Below are 21,636 nucleotides of genomic sequence, written 5' to 3'. Positions count from 1 at the left end.
GCGGGGCCGCTCAGCTCCCCGGGCTGTGGCGCGCGTCCTTCCCCGCTCGCAGGCGGCTTGCAGGCTGTGCGGCTCCCGCTCGCCCCTCATTTCCGTCTTGCCCTGCTGTAGGGCGACCTTCGGTCTCGAATTCCCACTCTGGCCGCCTAGGGGTCACCGCCAACAAACTCCCTGCCCCCACCCCGAAAGAAAAAATCACAAACCCTACCCAGTCCTTCCGCATTCGGCTTCTCCGCGCGCGTCCGCGGCTCTCCGTGCAGCAGGAAGCGCTGCTCCCTGCCGGGTCCCGGCGCTGTGCAGCCCCCTGAGCCCCGGCTGGGAGGACCATGGAGGGCCCGTGCGCATCCTGGATGTGTTTTGCTCACAGTCATCTTGCCTCCTGAGGTGTCCTCTGGTGAGTTCTCTTTCTGCTTTTAGAATTGAACTGTGGGTGCTTTTATACGCTTTCTGGTTTTTTTTTATAAATCTTTTTCTAAAACCCTTTAGGTTACTTTCAGAACTCCACCATCTCTGCCCGTTCGGCACTCCTGGTCCACCGAGTGTCCCCGCGGTTACCAAGCTCGGCTTCCCCCACATGATGAATCGTCTTTCTTCTCTTTGCATTCTTTGCAGTTTCATTCAGTATTTCTGTATCAGGTTCCAGGGACGGGACTTAGCTCCTCGGAAGAATGAACTCTTCTGGGTACATGCTCGGATGCCATTGGAAAGGTCAAATTCCATAACGCGTGTGTGTGTGTGTGTGTGTGTGTGTGAGAGAGAGAGAGAGAGAGAGAGAGAGAGAGAGAGAGACAGACAGACAGACTCTAAAATTTTTGGATTCCTTGGTGGATCTCGGGATGCGGAGAAGTTCCCTGGGCTTGGATGGGAGCGGGTAGTCCAGCCGATGCGTGCTTCAAGGGTTGCGTGATTCGGACAGGACTTTGAAAAAGTGCTTTTTGCCCGGGTCGGCAGCACCTGCACACGGAGATGCCCCAGCGTGGCCAGAGAGAGGGGCGTGAGTTTGGAGGGCACCTTTACCGTTTCTTTATTTGACGCCGTCACCCTGCCCCGCATCCTAGAGGGACGCGTCCTTTCCGGGCGGCATTCGGTCGAGGCGGAGCATCCCTGGCTCCCCGGTGGGCAGGCGCGGCTGGCGGCCCGCAGGCAGAGCCGCCGGGTGCCCAGAGAGAAGCAGCCTTGGCAGGAAGAGGCGGCGTGCCCCCTCGGCAGGGCCGCCCGCCCCGGGTCAGGGTCTCGGGCTGTGACTCGCTCCCGTGGGCGGCGCGAGTGGACAGCCCCGTGGGCGCAGCCGTCCGCCTTGCAGCCGCGCTCTGACTTCACCTGGGCGGGCAGCAGGCGGTACCCAGCGCGCCTAGCCCGCGCGGGGCCGAACCCTGGGGTCTTCTGCCCCAGCACCCCCACATCGCCGGCCCGTCCCAGCTCCGGGCTGCAGGGAGGTGAGGACCCATTGTGAAGCCTTCTTCCCCCCAAAAAAGCTTCTCGGGGGCGGGGGGAGGTGAGGTAGCAGAGCTCTGGTCCTCAAGGGATGGCTGTCGCTACAACCTAAGCACAGCTCCCCCTTTCACATTCAAAGCCCCCCTTCAGTAAAGCTTCCAGACAGAAAAGTCCTCCACTGCGGCGTCACCCATCCCCGCCCCCACCGGTCTCGGGAGTCACCAGCGTTCCCGGCCTTGGCGCCCCAGAAGGGCGTTCGGGTCTCCCGAGTCTCCCCACCGCGCCCCAGACCAGGCGTCCAGCCTCCTGAGCCGGTGCCATCCGCGCCGGTGACTTCCTGGGCAGCTGCGAGGGCTCCCGCCATTCTCCAACCCCAGCACCCACCTCCGGAGGCTGCCGGGCGCGGGGTGGTGACGAGGGGCGGGGAAAGGGGGGCACAGCAACTTTCGGTGCCTGAGTCCAAGCCTGGAGTGTGGCCCGAGTGCTCGCTCCCAGGTAGGTGCGCTCGCTCGCGCGGCTGCTGCGTTCGCACCTGCAGCTCCCGGGAGCGCCAAGAGGCACCCCGCAGCCGGCAGCCCGCAGCCTGCAGCCCGCAGCGGCTTTACCGGGAGCAATCAACAGGCGACTACGCTGGGACCCCGGCCACGCGGGAGCACGCGGGCCCCGGCGGGAGGGGCAGGTGCGGGGCCCTGGAGCCGCGCCGCAGACTCCTCACGCACCCCCCTTGCGGAGGACCAGAGCCCTGCGTGGGTGGGAGTGAGACACGCCAGGCTGTGTAGACGGGAGGGTGGGTTTCATCTCCCGGGTTGCTCCCTTTCCACCTTTCTGAGGACCAAACTTGCGCGCGTGATCCTGTGTAGGTGAGGGCTGACGTGGGAGCGCTGGGGGTCCTGGAGCACCTGCTGGGGTGTTTCGTCTCAGGGAGGGGAAGGCAGGGCAGCTCTCTGAGGGACTTCCCAGTGGGCTTGGGTAGCCCGTGTGTGTGTGTGTGTGGGGGGGTGTTGTTTCCCGAAGGCGTTGCTGACTGTTGTCTCCCCCTCCTTTCCATCCCCTCCCTGGAGTGCAGGGTAGGTGGGCGGTGAGGGGGCAGAGTTGGGTTCCAAGTTGGGTGTCGGGCCAAGTTAAAAGCCAAGAGTGAGGGCTGGTTGCTGCCTGGACGCAGTTACCCTTACACTCACCCCCCACCCCCCTTTAAAGTCGGATTTTATTCATTAAAAAAAAAAAATCCTTCCTTTCCCTGAAGGTGTGGGGGTGGAAAGTGAGGCCCCAGAGAACTGGGCTCAGTGGTCCGCCACGAGGGTGGGGCTCCCCTAGCCCCCAAGGGGCGGCTGGCAGCAGGGCAGCTCCGGGCTGGCTGTGTTCAGCCTCCTAAGGTTTAAGGCTCTTCGCTCTTTTCCGGAGCCAGCTCTGATCGCCCCACAGCGGGAGGGCTGTGCGTCCCCCTCCCAGGCTCCACGCACGCTTCCGGTCGTGGGAGATGTTGGGCTGTTTGCAGGGAGGGCTCTGTGACAGCGGCTGTGCCTGAGGCCCCAGGGGCTCGCTCTGGAAGATCCGAGACAGTCAGTGTGTGTCAGCGAAGGAGAGGGCGCCCGGGTGTAAAACTATCACGGCAGCGTGGAGGAAGGCAGATGGTTCCGAGTCCCTGGAATCTTTGCCGTTGTGTGCTGTTTAGATGTGTTTGTCATCATGCACGGGAGCAGGTAAGGTCTGAGTGTCTGTGCTGGATTGACAGCCTTGCAACCTGTGTTTGACCCTTCCTGCTATAATCCCCTCCTCCCTTGTTTGCTCCTGTGGCCTGGGTAGCCTGTGGTGTGTGTGTGTGTGTGTGTGTGTGCGCGCGCGCGCTGGTCCTGCTGTGATGCACAACTTCTGCACACTCAGGAAGCTGTCGAAAGCCTTCAAATACGTTGTGTGCATTCATTTAAACGATGTGGACCATGCAGACATCCATCTACATGTGTGTCACAGTGTAACAAAAATCCAGAACTTGAGTGGAGAGGAAGAGTTGGTGGGGTGTTGGACTACTGAGCTACCGGGAAGATGACAGGCAGGGGACAGGTGCTGGTGCTGGAGCCTTTCGCAGAGGTCACAGACCTTTGCATAGCGGGCAGTAGGGGAACTTTGAAGGGCATCTTGAAACAGCAGAGTAATTTTGGCTACTCCAGAGGGATGTGGTGTGTGCATTTTCGTGTTCCTGTCTTCATCTCGAGAAAGCTGGCGTGAGGGTGCATTGGGATGAAAGCAGCAGAGCTGGCCCAAAGGCAGGCTTCTGAGTGACCCAAATGCAGGAACCAGCTGGGAAACTGTGCTGGGGCGGTGAGTGGGGTGGAGGGATCAAAAGAAAAGAGGAAAAATATGGGAACAATGCCCCAAATCTCTAAAGTTCAAAGTCTTGTGGGTGTTTGGGGAGCAAATGGAATTCTTCAACTGTTTTGCTAAGTTTTTAGAAACTGTTGTTGATTCTCAGCTTTCTCTCTCTTCGTGAAGGCAGACAGAAAGGGAGGAAAAGGGAGACGTCATTTTAAACCAGAACTTTTATTTGATGACCTGGGTTCTTTATTGAGTTATTTGGCTTGGAAGATGCATTGATAAAATCTTGAAAAAAATAAGAATATAATTGTTAAAATGACATTTATTAGTTGGATGCAAAATCATGTTTTATCCCACGGGAGAAAGTAATTCATTGATGAATTCCAATTCCTCAATTCTTTGACATTTTTTCCTCTTAAATTTCATGTAAGAATTATGCAATATATATATATATGTATATATATATATATATATATGTCTCCATTTGTGGATAAGTACAGAAGGTTTTGCCTTAAATCTAATCTATGGTGTTTTCCAGGATGTTTTCCAAGAGACAGCCGTGGTAATATATAATGATGAATCTCTTTTTAAAAATCTAGTGATCTGTAATCCCATTTTCTCAGAAAACTAAGAAACATAATAGGAATGTGTATTTTTATAAACTTGATTCCCTCTGTGCAAAATGATTGCTATCTATTGCTAAGAAAAACTAAGTGGGAAGAAGCCATTGACATTCAGAAGTGTTGTGTGTGTGTGTGTGTGTGTGTGTGTGTGTGTGTGTCTCTGTATTGGGGATTGGAACAGGGAGGGGGCGCATGTGAATTTTCCTTCATTGGCTGTGTGCCTAGGTTTCTGTGGTCTTTAAAAAAAATTCAGGCTTTTTTTTATACGATAATTCCTTTGTGTGTTTCTATAACTTCCAAGAACACAACAGCAAGCATTTCAGTTTTGTTGATGCTTGCTATCAGTCTGTGCTTCAGTTTTCTAGATTTCCCTTTCTTTAAATTTTGAAGTAGTTATTTATTGAAATAAGTCTAAAATCCAATTTAGAACCTTGGATATTAGTAGTAAAAAGAGGTCAGACACAAATGAGAATATGACAACGGTTAGACAAGATTAGTAAAAAAATATACGTCTTACAAAATATCACAACTGTGTTTGGATGTTAAGTGTGTGGCTTACAGTTCACAGTGTATTCTAAAATTTATTATTTTAGTCATGGAATATTGGGGAGAGTTAAGGTGCTTCAATTTCTATTCTGGTTCTACTTGATTAATGTGACCTTATATGGAGAAATGATATAATGTAGAAAGTTGTAGGAAAGGTTAAACAGAAATGAGGATGTTTTTAAAGGATGTGAAAATTTATCTTGCAAAACATATTCTTTGCATTTTCATTAGTTTTTAAAAAATTGACTCTTGGTCCAATATGTCATGATGCTAAAAGTCTTTAATCAACACCTTTGTTAGTGTGTTTGTTGATATTTTGGAATTCAAGAAAAACAAAACAGCTACAACTTCTGGAGGGCTGTTAGTTCTTACGGTGCTTTTGTGTTGGTCTTACTGCAATTTTGGGAGAAGGCTTTTATAGGTTGGTTGACTTTTGATTGATCTGTTCGTGTTCTAATGAAGAAGAGAGTCTGATTTCTTAGCCAATTTGTATTATCAACCTGATAATAGCTATGCTTCACTGAAACTAGAGAAAAATACTCTTGCATTACAAATTTAGTATGGAAAGGCTTAGAAAAAAGATAGACACAAATTTTGCCAGAAAAAAAATGGAGCAACATTTGATGTTGTAGGCATTTTAATTTAGCAACTATTTGGATCATTCATTTAGAAACTTAGGAATGCAACATGGAGCAGTTTTTCCATGTACTGCTCTTTGATTTTTTTTTTATTGATTTAATGTTCACGGTGTTATAATTCATTAGTTCTAAAGAAGAGCAAATGGATACTATTGTTAATTATTAGTTAGAAGAAGACAGCATGATAATAATGTTTATTTTATTCTGGAATTGGACAAATGACTCTCCAAAAATGAAATCTAGCTGCACCCTCTAAAGGCCCACCTACTACCGACAAATCTGGAGGGTCTGGCCCGTTTTCTGATGTTTCAAAACAATGTCACATAGCCGCTGTGACCATTTTACACTGGCCACCAAATGTCCTCATCAGTAACATTTCAGAGCTTTTATCACCATGATTTTGATGCATATTTGATAAGCTACCAGGAAAACTTGTATCTAATTAATCACTTAGAATCCTAACCCGTTACAAATGCCACACAGGTTATTATTTAATAAGCTGTAGATTCACTCCTCTATGCCTGATGTTCTAAATAAAGCATCCATACAAATAGTTGTGTAATGTTGTCCAATTTGATCCTTGGAAAAACTAATTATAACTAGTGAAGTGATAATAATGGAATTCAACTTCATTAGCCAGTACCTTTTCCACAAAGATTAAAAGATGTCATTAATAAATTATGAACAGTGAGTTGATTGGATTTATCAGAATTTATTCTGAAATGGTGGTTATATTGATTTTTTTAGTGTATATTTTTAGCTGAAAAAGTGTAAATTGAGCTGTAGATAACCATGTAGTTGTCACTTTTCTATATTTGTGATTTCTTAATAATCACATTTCACAATTTTTAAAATTTACTTTTTGTATTTTTAAAGTTAAAAGGGGTACTTATCCACTGTGTGACCTACTTTCAATTGTTATTTTTTTTAAAAAGGTATTTATTTTAAAGCTGAAACCCTAGTTTACTTGGATGTGGAGGCCTTTGAGAGCACCCAAAGCATAGCAGATTCCCTTTAATAGCTAGTAAAGTAGCTGCCATATTATAGTTCCAGCAAATTAAATCTATAAAGCACACATTTATTGATTAAATTAATAAACATGTGAACATTACATTCAGATATATTGTAGCTCTCTGCTATGTAAGAATTATTCCTTCATAATGGTGTGTTGCATTTAGGTATACTATAGATTTATTGTGAAAGAATACATATAGATAGACTTACTGTTTCTGAATTTCGTGAATATCTGCCAAGCTCATCAAGATGGAGCTGCTTTTTATTAACTTTTCTGGACTCTTACATTTTGTTAATTTTTAAAGCTGTAATATTACACTATTAAAAAACAATCTAGCCTTGAGAAGACCAGAATTGAGTAAGCATAAATTTTAGATTTCTCATTGTCATGTAGTGGCCAGAACATGGACATCTAGTTTCTTTCTGGACTCATTAGACGCTTGTTTCTACAAGGGAAAACTTTAAAAATTTTTTTTTCATTTAAATCATTTCAAGTGATTTCACAAATTTCAGCCTATCTGGAAAATAATTAAATAATAGATTCAGAAATAAAAGCATGGGTTTATTCAACTACCAATTTGCTAGTGATCTTCAGGAGCCCTTTCTGTTATAGCTAAAGTAAATATAGAACAAAACTGATGCAGTTAGGATGTTTTGGGGTGGATAATGTTTTTAAGTATCTTTCATGTCTTCACTGTGGGAGCATTTCTGATAGTGTGAAAAATCAACTCTGTAAACATATTTATAGAGACAGGGAACTGTCATTTTCAGAAGTAAGCATCTCTTAAATAGCATTAAAGTTACTCTTCAATTTTAAAAAGAATGATCATGAAATGTTGGCTAAATCTTGTTTTTAAGTTGTACAAAATATTATCTTAAGGCTTATAATGCATGCTTTTCTTAAAGGCTTCTTATATATAACCAAGTATACTAATATACTTGGTATATTAATGCAGAGAGGTTATTTGAAACACTTAACATTGCATGGTCCTACTTGAATTTTTAATACAATTTCTTGTTATCCACCTAGACCATTTACTAATATTCAAAGACACAATGTAATACACTGTCTTACAAATTAAGTACTTACAAGGTAATAACAAATGAGAGTTCTTACAAAGTACTGAGATAAGTAATAGTTTCAAGATTGTACTAAAAATGAAGAATAAAACAGTAGTCTAGAATAAAATGATTTGAATAATCCAGAATAAAGTGAATTACCAGGTACCTTCCAACAACACCATGGGGAAAGTACATTTTTGTTTCTAAGTGTATATTCCACTCCAAAGGGTTTTTTTTTAAATATTAATTTTGTTGAATCATTTTTGAATAAACAATGATGATTCAATATTTGCTCTAATTTTCTGGTCATTGAAGGTTTCAGTCACTGTCACAGTCATGGAGAGCTCTGTTGTCTTGTTTTCTTCTTGATGTAAACTAAGAAAAGTGGACTGGGTCTACCCTGAGAATTGGAGTTTGGACTTCGTAACAAAGTGAAAGCAATTCATAAAGAATTTTTTGGAAGGGCATTCCATCTAACCTTGAGGATTAATTTTAACCCTTCTTAAGTTGTGGTAATCATACATCTTACCTCTGAGTGGAGATGTAGCCTATAGGTTAACCATTCTTTCCATGCTATCAACACACACACTTTCTTTCTTTTTTTTTTTTTTTAAGATTTATTTTTATTTTTATTGGAAAGGCGGATATACAGAGAGGAGAGACAGAGAGGAAGATCTTCCGTCCGATGATTCACTTCCCAACCAAGTGAGCGCAACAACCGATGCTATGCTGATCCGAAGCCAGGAGCCTCTTCCGGGTCTCCCACATGGGTGCAGGGTCCCAAAGCTTTGGGCCATCCTCCACTGCTTTCCCGGGCCACAGGCAGGGAGCTGGAAGGGAAGTGGGGCTGCTGGGATTAGAACCGGCGCCCATATGGGACCCTGGGCTTTCAAGGCGAGGACCTTTACCATTGCGCCACCGCACCGGGCCCAACACACACACTTTCACAGTATATGTCACTGCCTGTTTCAGAACTTTTGCATGAAGATTGTTTATTTTAAATTTATACCCATCTCTTTTGACTATAAAGTAGTACAATTACCACTAACTGTGAGAAACATAATTCCAAGTGTCTGTCTATTTTCTTGGCCTCTGGAAAGTTTCTATCTGTATGTTTCAGCAAGCCAGAAGATACAAACTCATTAACATTTATGTTGTTTAAGTAATTTGAAAGACAAAACAACACCTAATCATTTGGAGATGAATCACGATGAACATGGAAGCTAATTCCTGTGATCCTGTCTTTCACACTCATCGTAGACAGCTACTGTTTAAGTCCATCAAATCTCTGAATCTGTAGCTCCGATATGAATTGCTAAAACTGCCACAATCTTCAGTAATAAAGTGAGCAATAAGCTAATTTGTGACGATGTAATTCTGTCATCATAAAATGGCTGCAATCGGCATGCCTTGCTAACTTGCCGTTAACAGTATACTGTGGTCTCTGCTGAAGAGGAACTTTTTTTTTTCAGTAGTTAAGAAAGTTTAATCGTGTGAGAAAATATTTCTATTACCAAATTTTGGTCTCAGATAAATTTAGTTAAAATCTGTCCTGTGGAATAGATTCTAGATGATTCCTAACAAAGTTAGACAACGGGATCTCAAAAATGGTCAGTTCACGTATACGAGACATGCTGGGTGGCTAATGGTTAGTAGTCTGTATTTGCCATGCATAGTAATGACTCATTTATTATGTATTTCTTATCATCTCCTTCAACATTTGAATCATTTTGTACATAGAATGTCTTAAAAATGCAGATCATTTTTAATGTGTACTCTCTTTTCTTTTGAAATATAGCATGATACAACCTTTAGAGAATCAGAACAGTTTCATCTATTTTAGAAGTTAAAGTAATATTTCGATAAGAGTGGTCTTTGGAAATACCACCTATTTCAAAATCTTATGCCCAGGAACAAGAATGTAGGCAGATGCTTAACTTTAAAAGGTTAGTTAGAAAGCCAGAAAGCATGACAGCTTGCAAAGTTTGTATAAAATATAGATCATGAAAGAACTAGTTATTCAAATTTAGAACAAGAAAATTCTATTATTTTTAAAGGCTTGTTTATTGGCAGCACAGATGGACAGAAGTGGCAGTAGGGGCAGAAAGAAGAGGAAAAGGAAGAGAGTATGCATGATATCCTCCGTGTAATGTCTCATCCAACAAATCCTCACAGGAGCTGGAATGGGCCAAGCCACAGCCAGGAGGCAGGAACTCCATTTAGACATCCTGCATTGCCTCCAGCCTGGATAAAAGGAAGGTGGACAAGAAGCACAGAGTAGCCATGACTCAGAACTGGAACTGTCCTTTTGATGTGAGGCTTGGGCATCCAAACCAGCATTTTAACATTTTGTGACACAATGTCCTCCCTAAACTTTGCTTTTAATTATGTTTTCCATCATGTTTTTGAAGCTTACCTCCTCCCCAGTGTTATCAGCACCATGAAAAGAACTTAGACTATGTGATAATATGGGTTATGCCAGCATCTTTCAAAAGATGGCTGTGAGGAGGGTTAGGACTAGAAAGGCATTCTTTAAGTAGAAACATGAAGTTGCACATGTTTACTGTAATGGTTCAGAAGGTTTTGTAGAGCAGCAGATAAAGCTTGAGCTATTTCTTGAGAGACAGTCTTCCTATCTTGTTATTGACTTTAAAAAATGTTCCTTGTATGTCTAATGAATTATGTGCACTAGGGTAAACCTTGGGAACATAATAATGAAAAGGTATCATCATTACTCATAAGATGCTTATAATTATTTTCTATCTGAATTACACTGATTTAATTAATACCCAAAGCAAATGTAATGCTTGGCCACATATTTTATTTTCACATACATCCAATTTTGATATTGTAAATATAATTCTGATACAAGAGTTGACTTGTTCCTTGGTTTAGGGAAAGGTCCATTAAGGATATATTTTATTTTGAGGGAAATTAAAGTGGAGGAGCCAGGTCAATTGTTAAAAATTAATGTCATTACAGCTCTCAGAGGTATATTTTAGTTGGTATCTTGCCCATGTGTGCATGTGTTGCATATTTCAAAATATGTTATCTTTTCTAGTTCTAGAACACAAACATTTGCAAAGGGTTATTCCTTATGATTTTTGCTACTAAAATGAATGAAAAGTCAAATTTACCCTCTAAGGTTTTATTTCAGAAATCTAAGTTTTATTCTCTCCACTTATTAATAATGTCATTCATTAGGGTTTTTGCATATGCTGGATCCTGTTGTGGGTGTTGCAGCTACAACAAGTGAAGCAAACATAAATCTCTTGTTTTTGTTGCCTAAACTGCATGATCTTTGAACTGATGACAGCTAAAGCTGGGAAAGAAGGGGTTTTGGATTCTACTGACAATAATAAGGCACTCCTGGGCTCAAATGTTTGAGCTTTTCTATCTTCCTACACATGGATGTAAAAAAAAAAAAAAGAAACATGAAGATTATTATTTGAAATTTTTAAGTTTTCCCTATGACCTGCTAATCAAAACTTCTTTTTAACTTTTTTTAAAAGTACTGAACATTTTCTAAAAGTTCTTTAAGTGTGACATTTCCTTTGTGAACAAAATCAGAAGATACTCTCTTATTTACACTTTTAATAACTTCTAATTAGGCAGCATGTTTCACCTCTTAGGTTTGGTGAACTGCAGGGAAGATTTTAGTGCTATGATAGACCAAGAAATGTATTGTCACTTGATTTTCCAACTCCAATATAATTCACCCAAGCATTCAGTCTTTTCTTTATTATCAATAACACTTTAGTTAGGCCAATGTTAAAGTCTCCGCTGGATAAAAGATATATTTTTAGGTTTTGTCCAACATCATTGAAAATATAAGCAACACATTTCTACAGGTTTAAAATACTAAAAGAGAGGGCATTGTCCTTCAAGTCAGGTGCAAATAATATGTACCGTTGTACATACCTTGCACATAATCTGATGCTGAGTAAATCTTTTAAAACTGCTATATTCGGGCCTGGGACGGTGGCGCAATGGTTAAGGTCCTCGCCTTGCACGCCCCGGATCCCATATGGACACTGGTTCTATCCCGGCAGCCCCACTTCCCTTCCAGCTCCCTGCCTGTGGCCTGGGAAAGCAGTTGAGGACGGCCCAAAACTTTGGGACCCTGCACCCACGTGGGAAACCCGGAAGAGTCTCTGGCTTCGGGTCGGCATAGGATCGGCCATTGCACTCACTTGGTTGGGAAGTGAATCATCGGACAGAAGATCTTCCTCTCTGTCTCTCCTCTCTGTATATCCACCTTTCCAATAATAATAATAATAATAATAATAAATCTTTAAAACTGCTATATTCCTCAAATTTCCCTAACTTGACTTGTGTGTGGCAAAGCTTCTGTAGTGACAAAAAAAAATTTAGTATCATGATTAGACCTTGCCATTAAGGTAGAATTTTATTGCCAGACAGTGTATCCATATTAATTCTTGATGGTTGCAACCATTATTTTTATTCTATCGCTGTGTGTAGAGTCTTGCGATTTTTATTGAAACTGCTACCTCTTTCACTGTTTTGTTAGAGAACTATGTTAATTTGGAGACACGTTCTGGAGCCATTAAAGGAAAGGTTTTCCATGGTGCTGGTTGAAGCATGCTAAGACATCCATTCAAGGGAACTTCTAACATGGGATTTAGAGTAGGACAGTTTGGCTCAACTTCAAATACACAGAGAAAAAGACCAAGCGTTAATTCTGAGCTAAGGGTAGGGTAGGAGTCCGTGCACTTGAAATGACTATGAGGAGTCCTGGGAGATCTGCACTATTCTTGCTAAGCTGACCTGACAGGTCAGAATGAACAGATTGCTTGAGGGTAGTGGAGGCTGGTGGAGCCTGGCACATGTAAGGGCTGGGCATGATTATGTGGAGTGTAACTTTTGGAGCCTTTCTGAAAAGGCAGAGGTATTGAGTCAAGGATAGTCTTTGCTAAGGCATTGATCATATTTCCCTTTAAAATTAGATTTTTTCACAGTGTAGTTTTTCTGAACATCCTTTATTTTAATTTTATTCTCGAGTGTCTGGCCACTTAGGGATGAAAAGCAGGTACAATCTGAGTCTTTTCAGATACCTGTGGTGTGGTCATCAGTGTTGATACTGTTTGTATGTGGCAGCCCAGGTGCTTTTTACACTTTCAGTTTTTAAGAACTGTTTCCCCTCTGTTCTGGACAGAATAAAGGAAGGGGACTCAACCTTTGCATTTTTTCAAATGTGGCCCACCATTAGGTAGTGGCATTTAACTTTGCCTTTATGGGCACAGTTTTACTGACAGGACTAAGCAAGGGATTACTTCCCTTTGCAGCATAAACTCAGAGTAGTACTTAGAGTTGTACTTCAGAGTTCCTGCAATGCCTGGTTAGTTCAAATAAATAAGAAGAAGGACCCTTTGGGATACAACTTTACCAGAGTTAAATGATTAGCAGGATATACTTCTAATGCCGGCTTTAACCCGTACGCTGGGATTTAAAACAAGGAAACAATTTATTACAAGGGAAGCAAAGGAAAATGGCTGAAGTCACAATAGCAATGCCTTGTGAAGAGATGACTGTACTGTTAGTCTCCTACTGGTGTAAGCAGATATAATGACTTAGCCCACAGTGCTTAAAAGAGAGTTCAGTTCAATGTGCATTCTGAAACGGTGCTGTGTGCAAGGTAGCATAAGTAACAGGGACATATAGATTAGTAAAACTTAATCCATGCCAGCCAGTCCCTCATAATCTGGATATGAATAAAAGGTTTAATATAATCACATCACATTGTAAAAATTTAGGAAATTTATGAATGGGTATCTGTCCCCACTCTATGCTTATTTTAGTGATTTCCAGCATTGCTGTTTTCAGAAAAAATAGTTTCCAGAAAAGTAGTTATTAACCCACCAGGGTAGTTATGCTTAACATTCAAATTGATTTACTAATTCAAACAAATGTCTGTTTAATCTATTTTTGTAATCACAGATTGGGTATATTCAGGTTGCTGTGACACTTTTAGTTGAATCATGTTTTGATTTGGAGATTATCACTAACTTTTAACTGTTTTTCTTAAATACTGAAGCATAAGAAAAGGACTTTTTCCAATTCCTAGTTACAAAATTCACTGATAATCTGTATACCTAAAAGTGAATATCACTTTCTTAACTTTTCTGAATAGACTGATAACTTAGAGTAAAGCACATCGATCATGCTGCCATTCTCTGTTTGCTGGTAGAGTGCAGCCACATTAAGGTTCGTATCAGTGGCCCACATTGTATACTGTATGCAAGAAGTTAAAAGTTGACAGCTTATTTGATGCTTTTGTATAATGAAATATCAAATTTGAGTTAGTTCACTTGGGTATTTTAGAATTTATTGCCTTTAAATAAGTAATATCCAGATGTAGAAAGAATCCTTTGGGATTATCTGGAATCTAAAATTATAGCAAATAGCCTGCATTTCAGCAGAATAGTAAAGCGGGCGTCTTTAGTGCAACATTGTGATGAGACATAACACTGAAAAATAACTCTCACTCTTCCATCATTGTGACTGTAGGCTTTATGGACCTTCTGAACATTCAAAAATAGGATATATGTATGCATGCAGGATGTTGTTCTGTTACCCAGCATATACGTTTGACATGTACATCAAATGAAATATTTGAGTATTAGCTGTTGTTTTAGAAAATCATTGCCTAAATTTAAAACTATATTCCATAAATCCAGGGATGCTTCCTGCCATATGGGAACGTGAAATATATTTTTGGCTGTAGCCTTGGATTTTCACACTATTGTCCTTTAAAATAATTCTTGTTGGATATGTACCTCATATTCTTGTCATTTCCTGGTGTGCTTGAGAATATAAGAAAACAGACCTTAATTAAAATTTTATGATTGCATTTCAGCAAAATAATATAAGTCATCTAATTTCACTGAAATTTTATTATGTTTCCCTCGTGAGATACCAACTCTGTTATAAGTATGTTGGATAGTCCCTTTTATTCCTTTCAGCAGTACTATAAGTAATTGATGATACAATTGAGTAATGAAACCTTATTGAATTAATCCTGTAAATTCTCTGGAGATAGGTAAATTAAGTCATACTGACCATGGTTAGACTTTCCAGCTCAATAAATAATACACATAATCCTGAAACAAGTTTTCTTACTTTGGAGCTTATAGTTCATGACTCAAAAGTCATTAGATCAAATCATATTTTGTTGACTGAAACCATCACCATTACTGAAAACAAAGCAGGCATCACTAAAAATCCAGAATATATAGTTACTAAGATCATTTGCTTATGGTAGCCTAAGAAAACCTTCCTTAATTTTAATTTTATTGCAGTTTTCATCATGATTTCTCATCTTTATAATTAAACTTTCCCTGGAAAGTGACAGAATGTTAATAACCAATTTTCAGTCTGCAATCAGTTTTAGTATGGTCAAACATAGAGAATTTTGCATTCAGCTTGATTTGAAATGATTTACCACTAAATACTTTTGGCAGTGTGTGTTTATTCACTTTTTTACTCAGTTTTCCAAACAAACAAATGAAAGTAGCACTGTATGCCGCATTCTTTGGGTGTAGCTTTGATGGTGGTCAGTAGGATTTGCTTTACTATTCTAGTTTTTCGTGTTACTAATTCTACCAAAATGGAGTTGAAACAATGAATAACCCAATGTAAAAAAAATACTAAGACTTCACAGTGGAAATACTAACTATTTACTCAAGTAATAATGTAGAATAACTCACAGAATAACACATTATGTTAAAGTATTTGGAAGGGATATGGTTTCACAAATATATAATTCTTGGCATTGAAGATGTTATTTTAAAGATTCTTCATTTTTTATTTACAATCATCTTTATGTTAGTGACAGTAAATATTTATCATTTTTATAGGATATGACACTATATGCTCTTGGAAGAGCATTTGTATGGCCTCCGTTAATTTTGTTTTAGCTCTTGTTCAATACTTAAAATTTCTTCAGGGAGAAGAGAGAAAGAAAAAATAGTAAAATCTAAGTTAGTGAATCTACTGAAGGGTTTATAAGTTTTTGCTTTACTTTTCTTAATTTCTATAGGTTTCACACTGTAGAAAATGGATGTTTGATACAGTAGTTTTACGGAACTTCTTTACATATTCAAATTATTGAATTGTTTTCTTCAAGAGTAATTCTTTGGACATGTGGCCAGCAAAAATCAGGCAAAGTGCAAATACAAAGGGAGAAATTATAGAGCATAGAACGTTAAGTGTTGAGCAGTTGTAATTGGTGTGAAACAGCTTGCCTTGAAGTGGTTGGTGGAATGTTATTGTCTGAAAATAAGTTTCCATCAGATTAATCATCGATGTAAAGGATGTTATATGAAAGGTGGGAATTCCCAAAACTTTGAATAGATTTTAGTATTATATGTAATGTTTCATAAATTTCAACATATTATGCATTGCATTTCAAGCACAAGTATTCATATTTTAGATAAATGGTTCCATAAATATTCTATATTGGATATATTACATATGTGGATATCCGGTGCTGTCTGTGTAATATGCCTGTGACATGCTTTCTTTCTGAACAGGTTTTCAGCACAGTTTGCAAGTATAACAATCAGGAGGCCATACCCACACTGGGGTTATTTTAAGAGCAGGCTATGTACTACATGTTTTTGAACATTGAATGTTTCAATGTTTTTGCTTTAATATTACTAAAAGAAAAATCCGAACAATTCTTCTTGAATTTATTACCACACCTTAAAGTCATATTTCCTATTTAGCAGTTTTAATTTTTTTTGTTCATTCTGTTTTATTCCTTCCCTTATGTTTTCCAGAAAATCTTGTTCTCTGTGAGCCACTTTAAAATATTACAGAGTGAACAATGATGAGCTCACATTTAACTCAATATTTTGTTTCTATCTTATGCGAGGACTGAGGTGGTTGCTGTCCCAGTCCTAACAAAGGGGCTTGGGAAAGTCTTCTCATCATGCAGAGGAGGCAGATACTCGTTCACCCATTTCTGCACAATCCAGCTCAGTATGTACTTCTGTCTGTGAACGCTGAGTCTAAAGCCCACTCACTACCTGACTCTGTTTTGCAACTCAGAGTCAAGAAACAAAGGATTCTTTTGAGAGACTTCTTCAGTAAAACTTCTCTGTTTATTTTATTTTGGTTATAGATGTCTTCCAAATACCATAAAAACTATAGGATTTTAAGAGAGCCTGCAGGAGTTTGACTTTGGACAAGGTTGATTTTCCATGAGATCACAGACTTTTGTCTCAGAAAATTCACTTCTGAACAGAATTGGGAAAACATCCCAACACATATGTAAACTCCAATAGTAGCATGCAATTAGTAATATGTAGACAGTTCTCTCTATATAATTAAATATAAAATTTCCTTCTTCTTAAGATAGATCCCTAGCTATATGAGATAATTACTTACTCTAAAATAATGACCATTTAACTACACCCCAAACATGCATGATAACATAAAAATTGTAGAATGTGAAGACTATGATATATCCTCATCACCTTTGTTCAGGGTGACACTAAAGTTTGATTCAGGATAATTGCATGTTGAAAAATCTGAATGTTAACAAGGACAATGTTAAAATTGTACCAACTATTGGATTTAATTTCGTGACACTTACTTACGTAATTTCATATTAGGGCAAATACTTATCAGATGTCCTTACCTTGTGCCAGGTGCTATTCTAGGTGCTTTACAGCAATAATTCATGCAGGTTTTTTTTTTTTTTTTTGCCATAGTTAAGGCATCTGTGACATCAAAGATGTCAGCACTTTCTGGAAGTCACACAGCAATTGGCAGGGGTGCTGAGGTTTGGTACAGCCAGTCTGACTCCAGCCCTGCTACTAACCATTGTCTCTACTTCCTCCTGATGTTGATCAGAGATGGATGAATTAGAAGAAAAATTTATTTAGTTTTCTATGAAATGTATTCCGAGTTGTTGATGGACAAAGATGAAATAATTCTTGTTTAAATATTTTTGACAACGTTCTTATTCACAAATCTGGTTTTAAGAAAGTTCTGCTTGAATGATGTGACCATGGATATAATTGATTGAAATTGTACAGCAAACTGAAAATGTGTGTGTTTGTTTAGCAAAGTTAAGCAATATATAATTTTATGGGGGATTATACTATGCCATTTTTCATATTAATAACTTTCAGTTTATTAATGTGAATAAAATTTATTTTAAGATGATATAGTTTTCATGTAAGAAAGCAATGTGTTGAAAAGTACTTGTTTCTTTGGAGAATTGAAAGTTATACTACACTTCTGCAATAATTAAATGAGGTCTATAATTTTTCAGCTAATATTTCAAATCTTTCTATTATACTTTGCTATTGCTTCCTGGTATATTCATATTTTAAATGCCATCAAAAATAAAACTTACTGTGCTGTTTACAAAACATTGTATTCCTTAGTCACCACAGCAGCACAAACTATCTATTTTATTGTGCAAATCACAATTTCATAGTAGGTAAGATGGTGAATTAGATGACGTAAGTGGCAGAAATTGTACTCCCATTTTGAGACATTTCATATGTACCAATGAATTGATAACTCCTATAAAATTGTTTAGAATTAAATTTGTAATTAGATGATCATAGCTTGAAAAGGAAATGAAAGCTGTCTTTGTCCTGAACATACATTGGCTACCTTAAAGTATCTTACAGGATACAGATAATTGACATTGTTTTTAAAGCTGTTTTAGTGACCAGAAAAGCTTACAGCTGAAACATGCTCTTAAGTAGAATCTGAGCATGGCATGGTTTTATGTGCATACATGCAACACGTTGAAACAGTTGATGAGGATGCAGAGCTAAATTCCAAGTTAACATTGTGTTTTACCCAACACACTGTTGGGGTGACATCTCTTGCTACTTGACTCTTGGATGGTTATAATGTAATGTATGCAGTTTCATCCTTTATGAATGATCTGCATTGTCTGTCTTCACGTCTTGAGAAATTTTTCAAGTAGGATTGTTTATCTCATAGATAAGACAAAGATGCATATTTAAATCTCGTAAAGCCCTGGAAATAATTATGGTTTTGTGTGAAATATCAAAGAAGTAGTTTGTTCCTAAGAGAATAAAAGAAAAAAAAAAGTATTGAACAATACTACCTTCCTGTTATGCTGCTTCCTAAACACATGGATAATTGGACAGACAGACATACACTCTTTATATAAAAAAGGGCTCTTAGTCCCACATTCGATTGTGGACGTAACTAATGAATAACTAACTAATTTTAATGTATTTCTCTAAAGTAATTACAGACAAATACATCTTGTATTAAAGTCTGAACACATTAAATATCTATGTCCAATTTCTTGAGACACTTCAACAGGAAAATATTAGTTGACACTTCTGATTGTTGCTCAACAAAGGTATTATGATCTGCTGAATGACTGCTGCAGGGTTTGTTATACACAGTGTGTTGTATTCTATCAGTATTAAAAAAGGATGCAAAGTATAAAAGACAGACAACTCTGAAAAGTATTTTGTTTTGCTGCTTATTGACCTTTGTTATTATCTACTTTATGAATATTATATGAAATTAAAAGTTTAATGTTTAGTCACCTCAGCACCTTAGCTGATAGAAAAGAGTCTCGTTGGGGCTAACTAATTGCCTGTGTATTTTGTCTAGGTGTTGAGGGAAAGCTAAGAGAATGAAGGCTCTAAGTCCCCAGTGGAAGCATGATATGGCGGAGCAGAGCTGGTGCTGAAGTGTTCTCTCTGATGGCTCTATGGGAGTGGATAGCTCTGAGTCTTCATTGCTGGGTTTTAGCGGTTGCTGCTGTTTCGGATCAGCATGCCACAAGCCCCTTCGACTGGCTCCTCTCTGATAAGGGACCCTTCCATCGCTCACAGGAATACACAGATTTTGTGGACAGAAGCCGGCAGGGATTTAGCACAAGATACAAGATATACAGGTATGAAGCAAAGGGAAAGCAATTATAGAGATATACTTGGAGTTTGTGTTTAACAGTTTTCCTAAGGGAAAGGTTCAGACGCAAAATCATTGCTACCGGAAGCGAAACTATTTACCACTGTCATAGTGATGTTTTCTTGCTGTTTAAAAAGATTTCTCATAGAGGTCACATTTTATGGGACACGTACATGATGGTGACCACTTGTGTATCACTCTCCAATTTTACATTGACACCTCACTATTAAAGTAAGCACCCTGTGTTGGAGACTGTCTTCTTGAAAGGAGCTCAAATTCCAAAATCAGTTTTCTTCAATTGATTTTTTTTTCTTTTCTCCTTTAAGCTACAGTATGATGCATTTGACAGCCTAAATGAAAACAGTCCCTTCTAGTCACTGAGAAGCTAGGCCACCTCCCCATTTGTCATTTGAAAACCAATTGTATATTGAGAATCAGAAAAAAAGAACACTGGAATTAAAGAAAAAAAAAACTGGTAGATGAATAAGACAATCTGAAAATGGCCAAAACTGGATATTTAATTATATGACTTGATTCTCTAATGCCTAAATAATGTATACAAAAGCAGAGGAGTATGCAAGTGGTCGCCTCAGTGGATTAGATGTGTTGATCCATGCAAAAAAATGTTTTATATAAAGTTGTCATGCTGGTTTGTCTCCTGATGATTGAAGATTACAATTCCTAGTTCTTGGAGGAGCATTCATGTAGGCACAAATGTTGTTCTAAGTTTTTGTGTATAGGATTTGTGTCTACACTATTATATAAAAGAATTTATGTTGTGTGTGCACAAGAGGGCACTGTTTTTCAGATCTGTGCATAGGCTTTACAAAGAATTGTGAAAAAATTATGATTCTTAACAGAGTGTGTGTTTGCAGAAGGGACCATGTGCTAAAGAAGAGTCATGAATTACCACCAAATTATTGCTGGCGTTTATGTGACATGAGAAATCTCTTAGTCTGGGCAGCCAGAGGATTGTTACGAGACTAAGAGTCTGTTTTTGTTGTTGTTGTTGTTGTTGTTTTTCTTTAAAAGTTAAATGACAAATGCTAAAGATTTCTTTTCTAGATGTGGCAGAGCTAGTCAATAGATTCTGAGCCCTGATTCATTCATTTTATGTGTTTGTTGGTTCAGCCAGCTTTTCTTCGCAAGTTGTGTGAAGTTACTTGACTTTAAGATCGCATGATTGTCTTGTATTCCAGCACTCTGCAAGAGGATTTTTAACAGCCTGTCAAACAACTTGAAGTCAGAGCATGTCTCCATGATCTGTTGGCGTCTCTAGCTTGAGGTCTGAGGTGTTGTCTTCCCTGTGGTTGTTGTGCTGTGGCTTAGCGGTCAATCAGCTCTCAGATGCAGACATAGCATGATGTGATTTTAGAGGTTCTGGGCTGAATGAAAGAAGTATTATTGGAATCACATATGTGAAAGGAATGAACGAAAAACACTTGAAAGTTTGTTGGTAATGCTCATATATTCTATTTAGTTTTGTTGAATGCTAGTTTAAACATTCTTGTGTTTCTACCTCTGGCTTAAATATGCATGTGTGTATTATTTTTCAAATATTAGTCTCTCAGATTCAAGGATTAGAATTGCTTCTTTTTTGTTCTTATTTTTATTTTTCCTAGTTGCCTACAAAAATAATTACTGGACTGTCTATCAAGTATGCTGGCCCTAAAACAGAAAAAAAGTGAATATTTAAGACATATGGATAGGAAATTATTTTTCATGTTTAGGCACTTAATTGATCATGTGAAAAGACTATATAATTTTCAAAGTGATCAGTCAAATTCTGTTAATGTTTAGTATCCCAACCACAAATTCCTTCATGTGGCATATTGAATTGACATAGTTTCTGAAATGCATCAGTTCTGAATGTAAGGCATATGACGCATGTTAAAATAATTAGGCCAGACATTTCAATTCTTTTTGTTATTTCATCTCCTCGGACACCATGTTTTTTTTTTCCTTTTCAGATTGGCATTTCAGATATAGAATAGCAAGATCACAATAATCAAAGAATACAAGGATTGTATAGGACTACCATCATGCATTTTTGTTGACTAATAGGT

General features: G+C 39.2%; 1 protein-coding gene across 3 annotated transcripts in view; it reads left to right on the top strand.

Annotated features, from left to right (window-relative positions):
* Window positions 1–316: 316 nt before the first annotated feature.
* The window catches only part of BRINP3 (BMP/retinoic acid inducible neural specific 3), a 397,330-nt gene continuing 376,010 nt past the window's right edge, over window positions 317–21,636 (top strand). Inside the window, exons 1-2 of one of the 3 annotated variants that reach the window (XM_040985188.1) lie at window positions 317–394; window positions 19,271–19,556. In XM_040985188.1, the coding sequence (XP_040841122.1) occupies window positions 19,321–19,556 (236 nt within the window). In that variant the 5' untranslated portion in view covers window positions 317–394; window positions 19,271–19,320. Of the gene's footprint in view, window positions 395–19,255; window positions 19,557–21,636 lie in introns of those variants that run through there. The other 2 variants (XM_040985190.1, XM_040985189.1) reach the window with 2 other exon arrangements.

This window comes from Ochotona curzoniae, unplaced genomic scaffold (assembly GCF_017591425.1).
Source record: "Ochotona curzoniae isolate NIBS_2020 unplaced genomic scaffold, NIBS_Ocur_1.0 contig_430, whole genome shotgun sequence".
In the NCBI taxonomy this organism is placed as follows: Eukaryota; Metazoa; Chordata; class Mammalia; order Lagomorpha; family Ochotonidae; genus Ochotona; species Ochotona curzoniae.
This window is presented reverse-complemented; position numbering and strand designations above follow the sequence as displayed.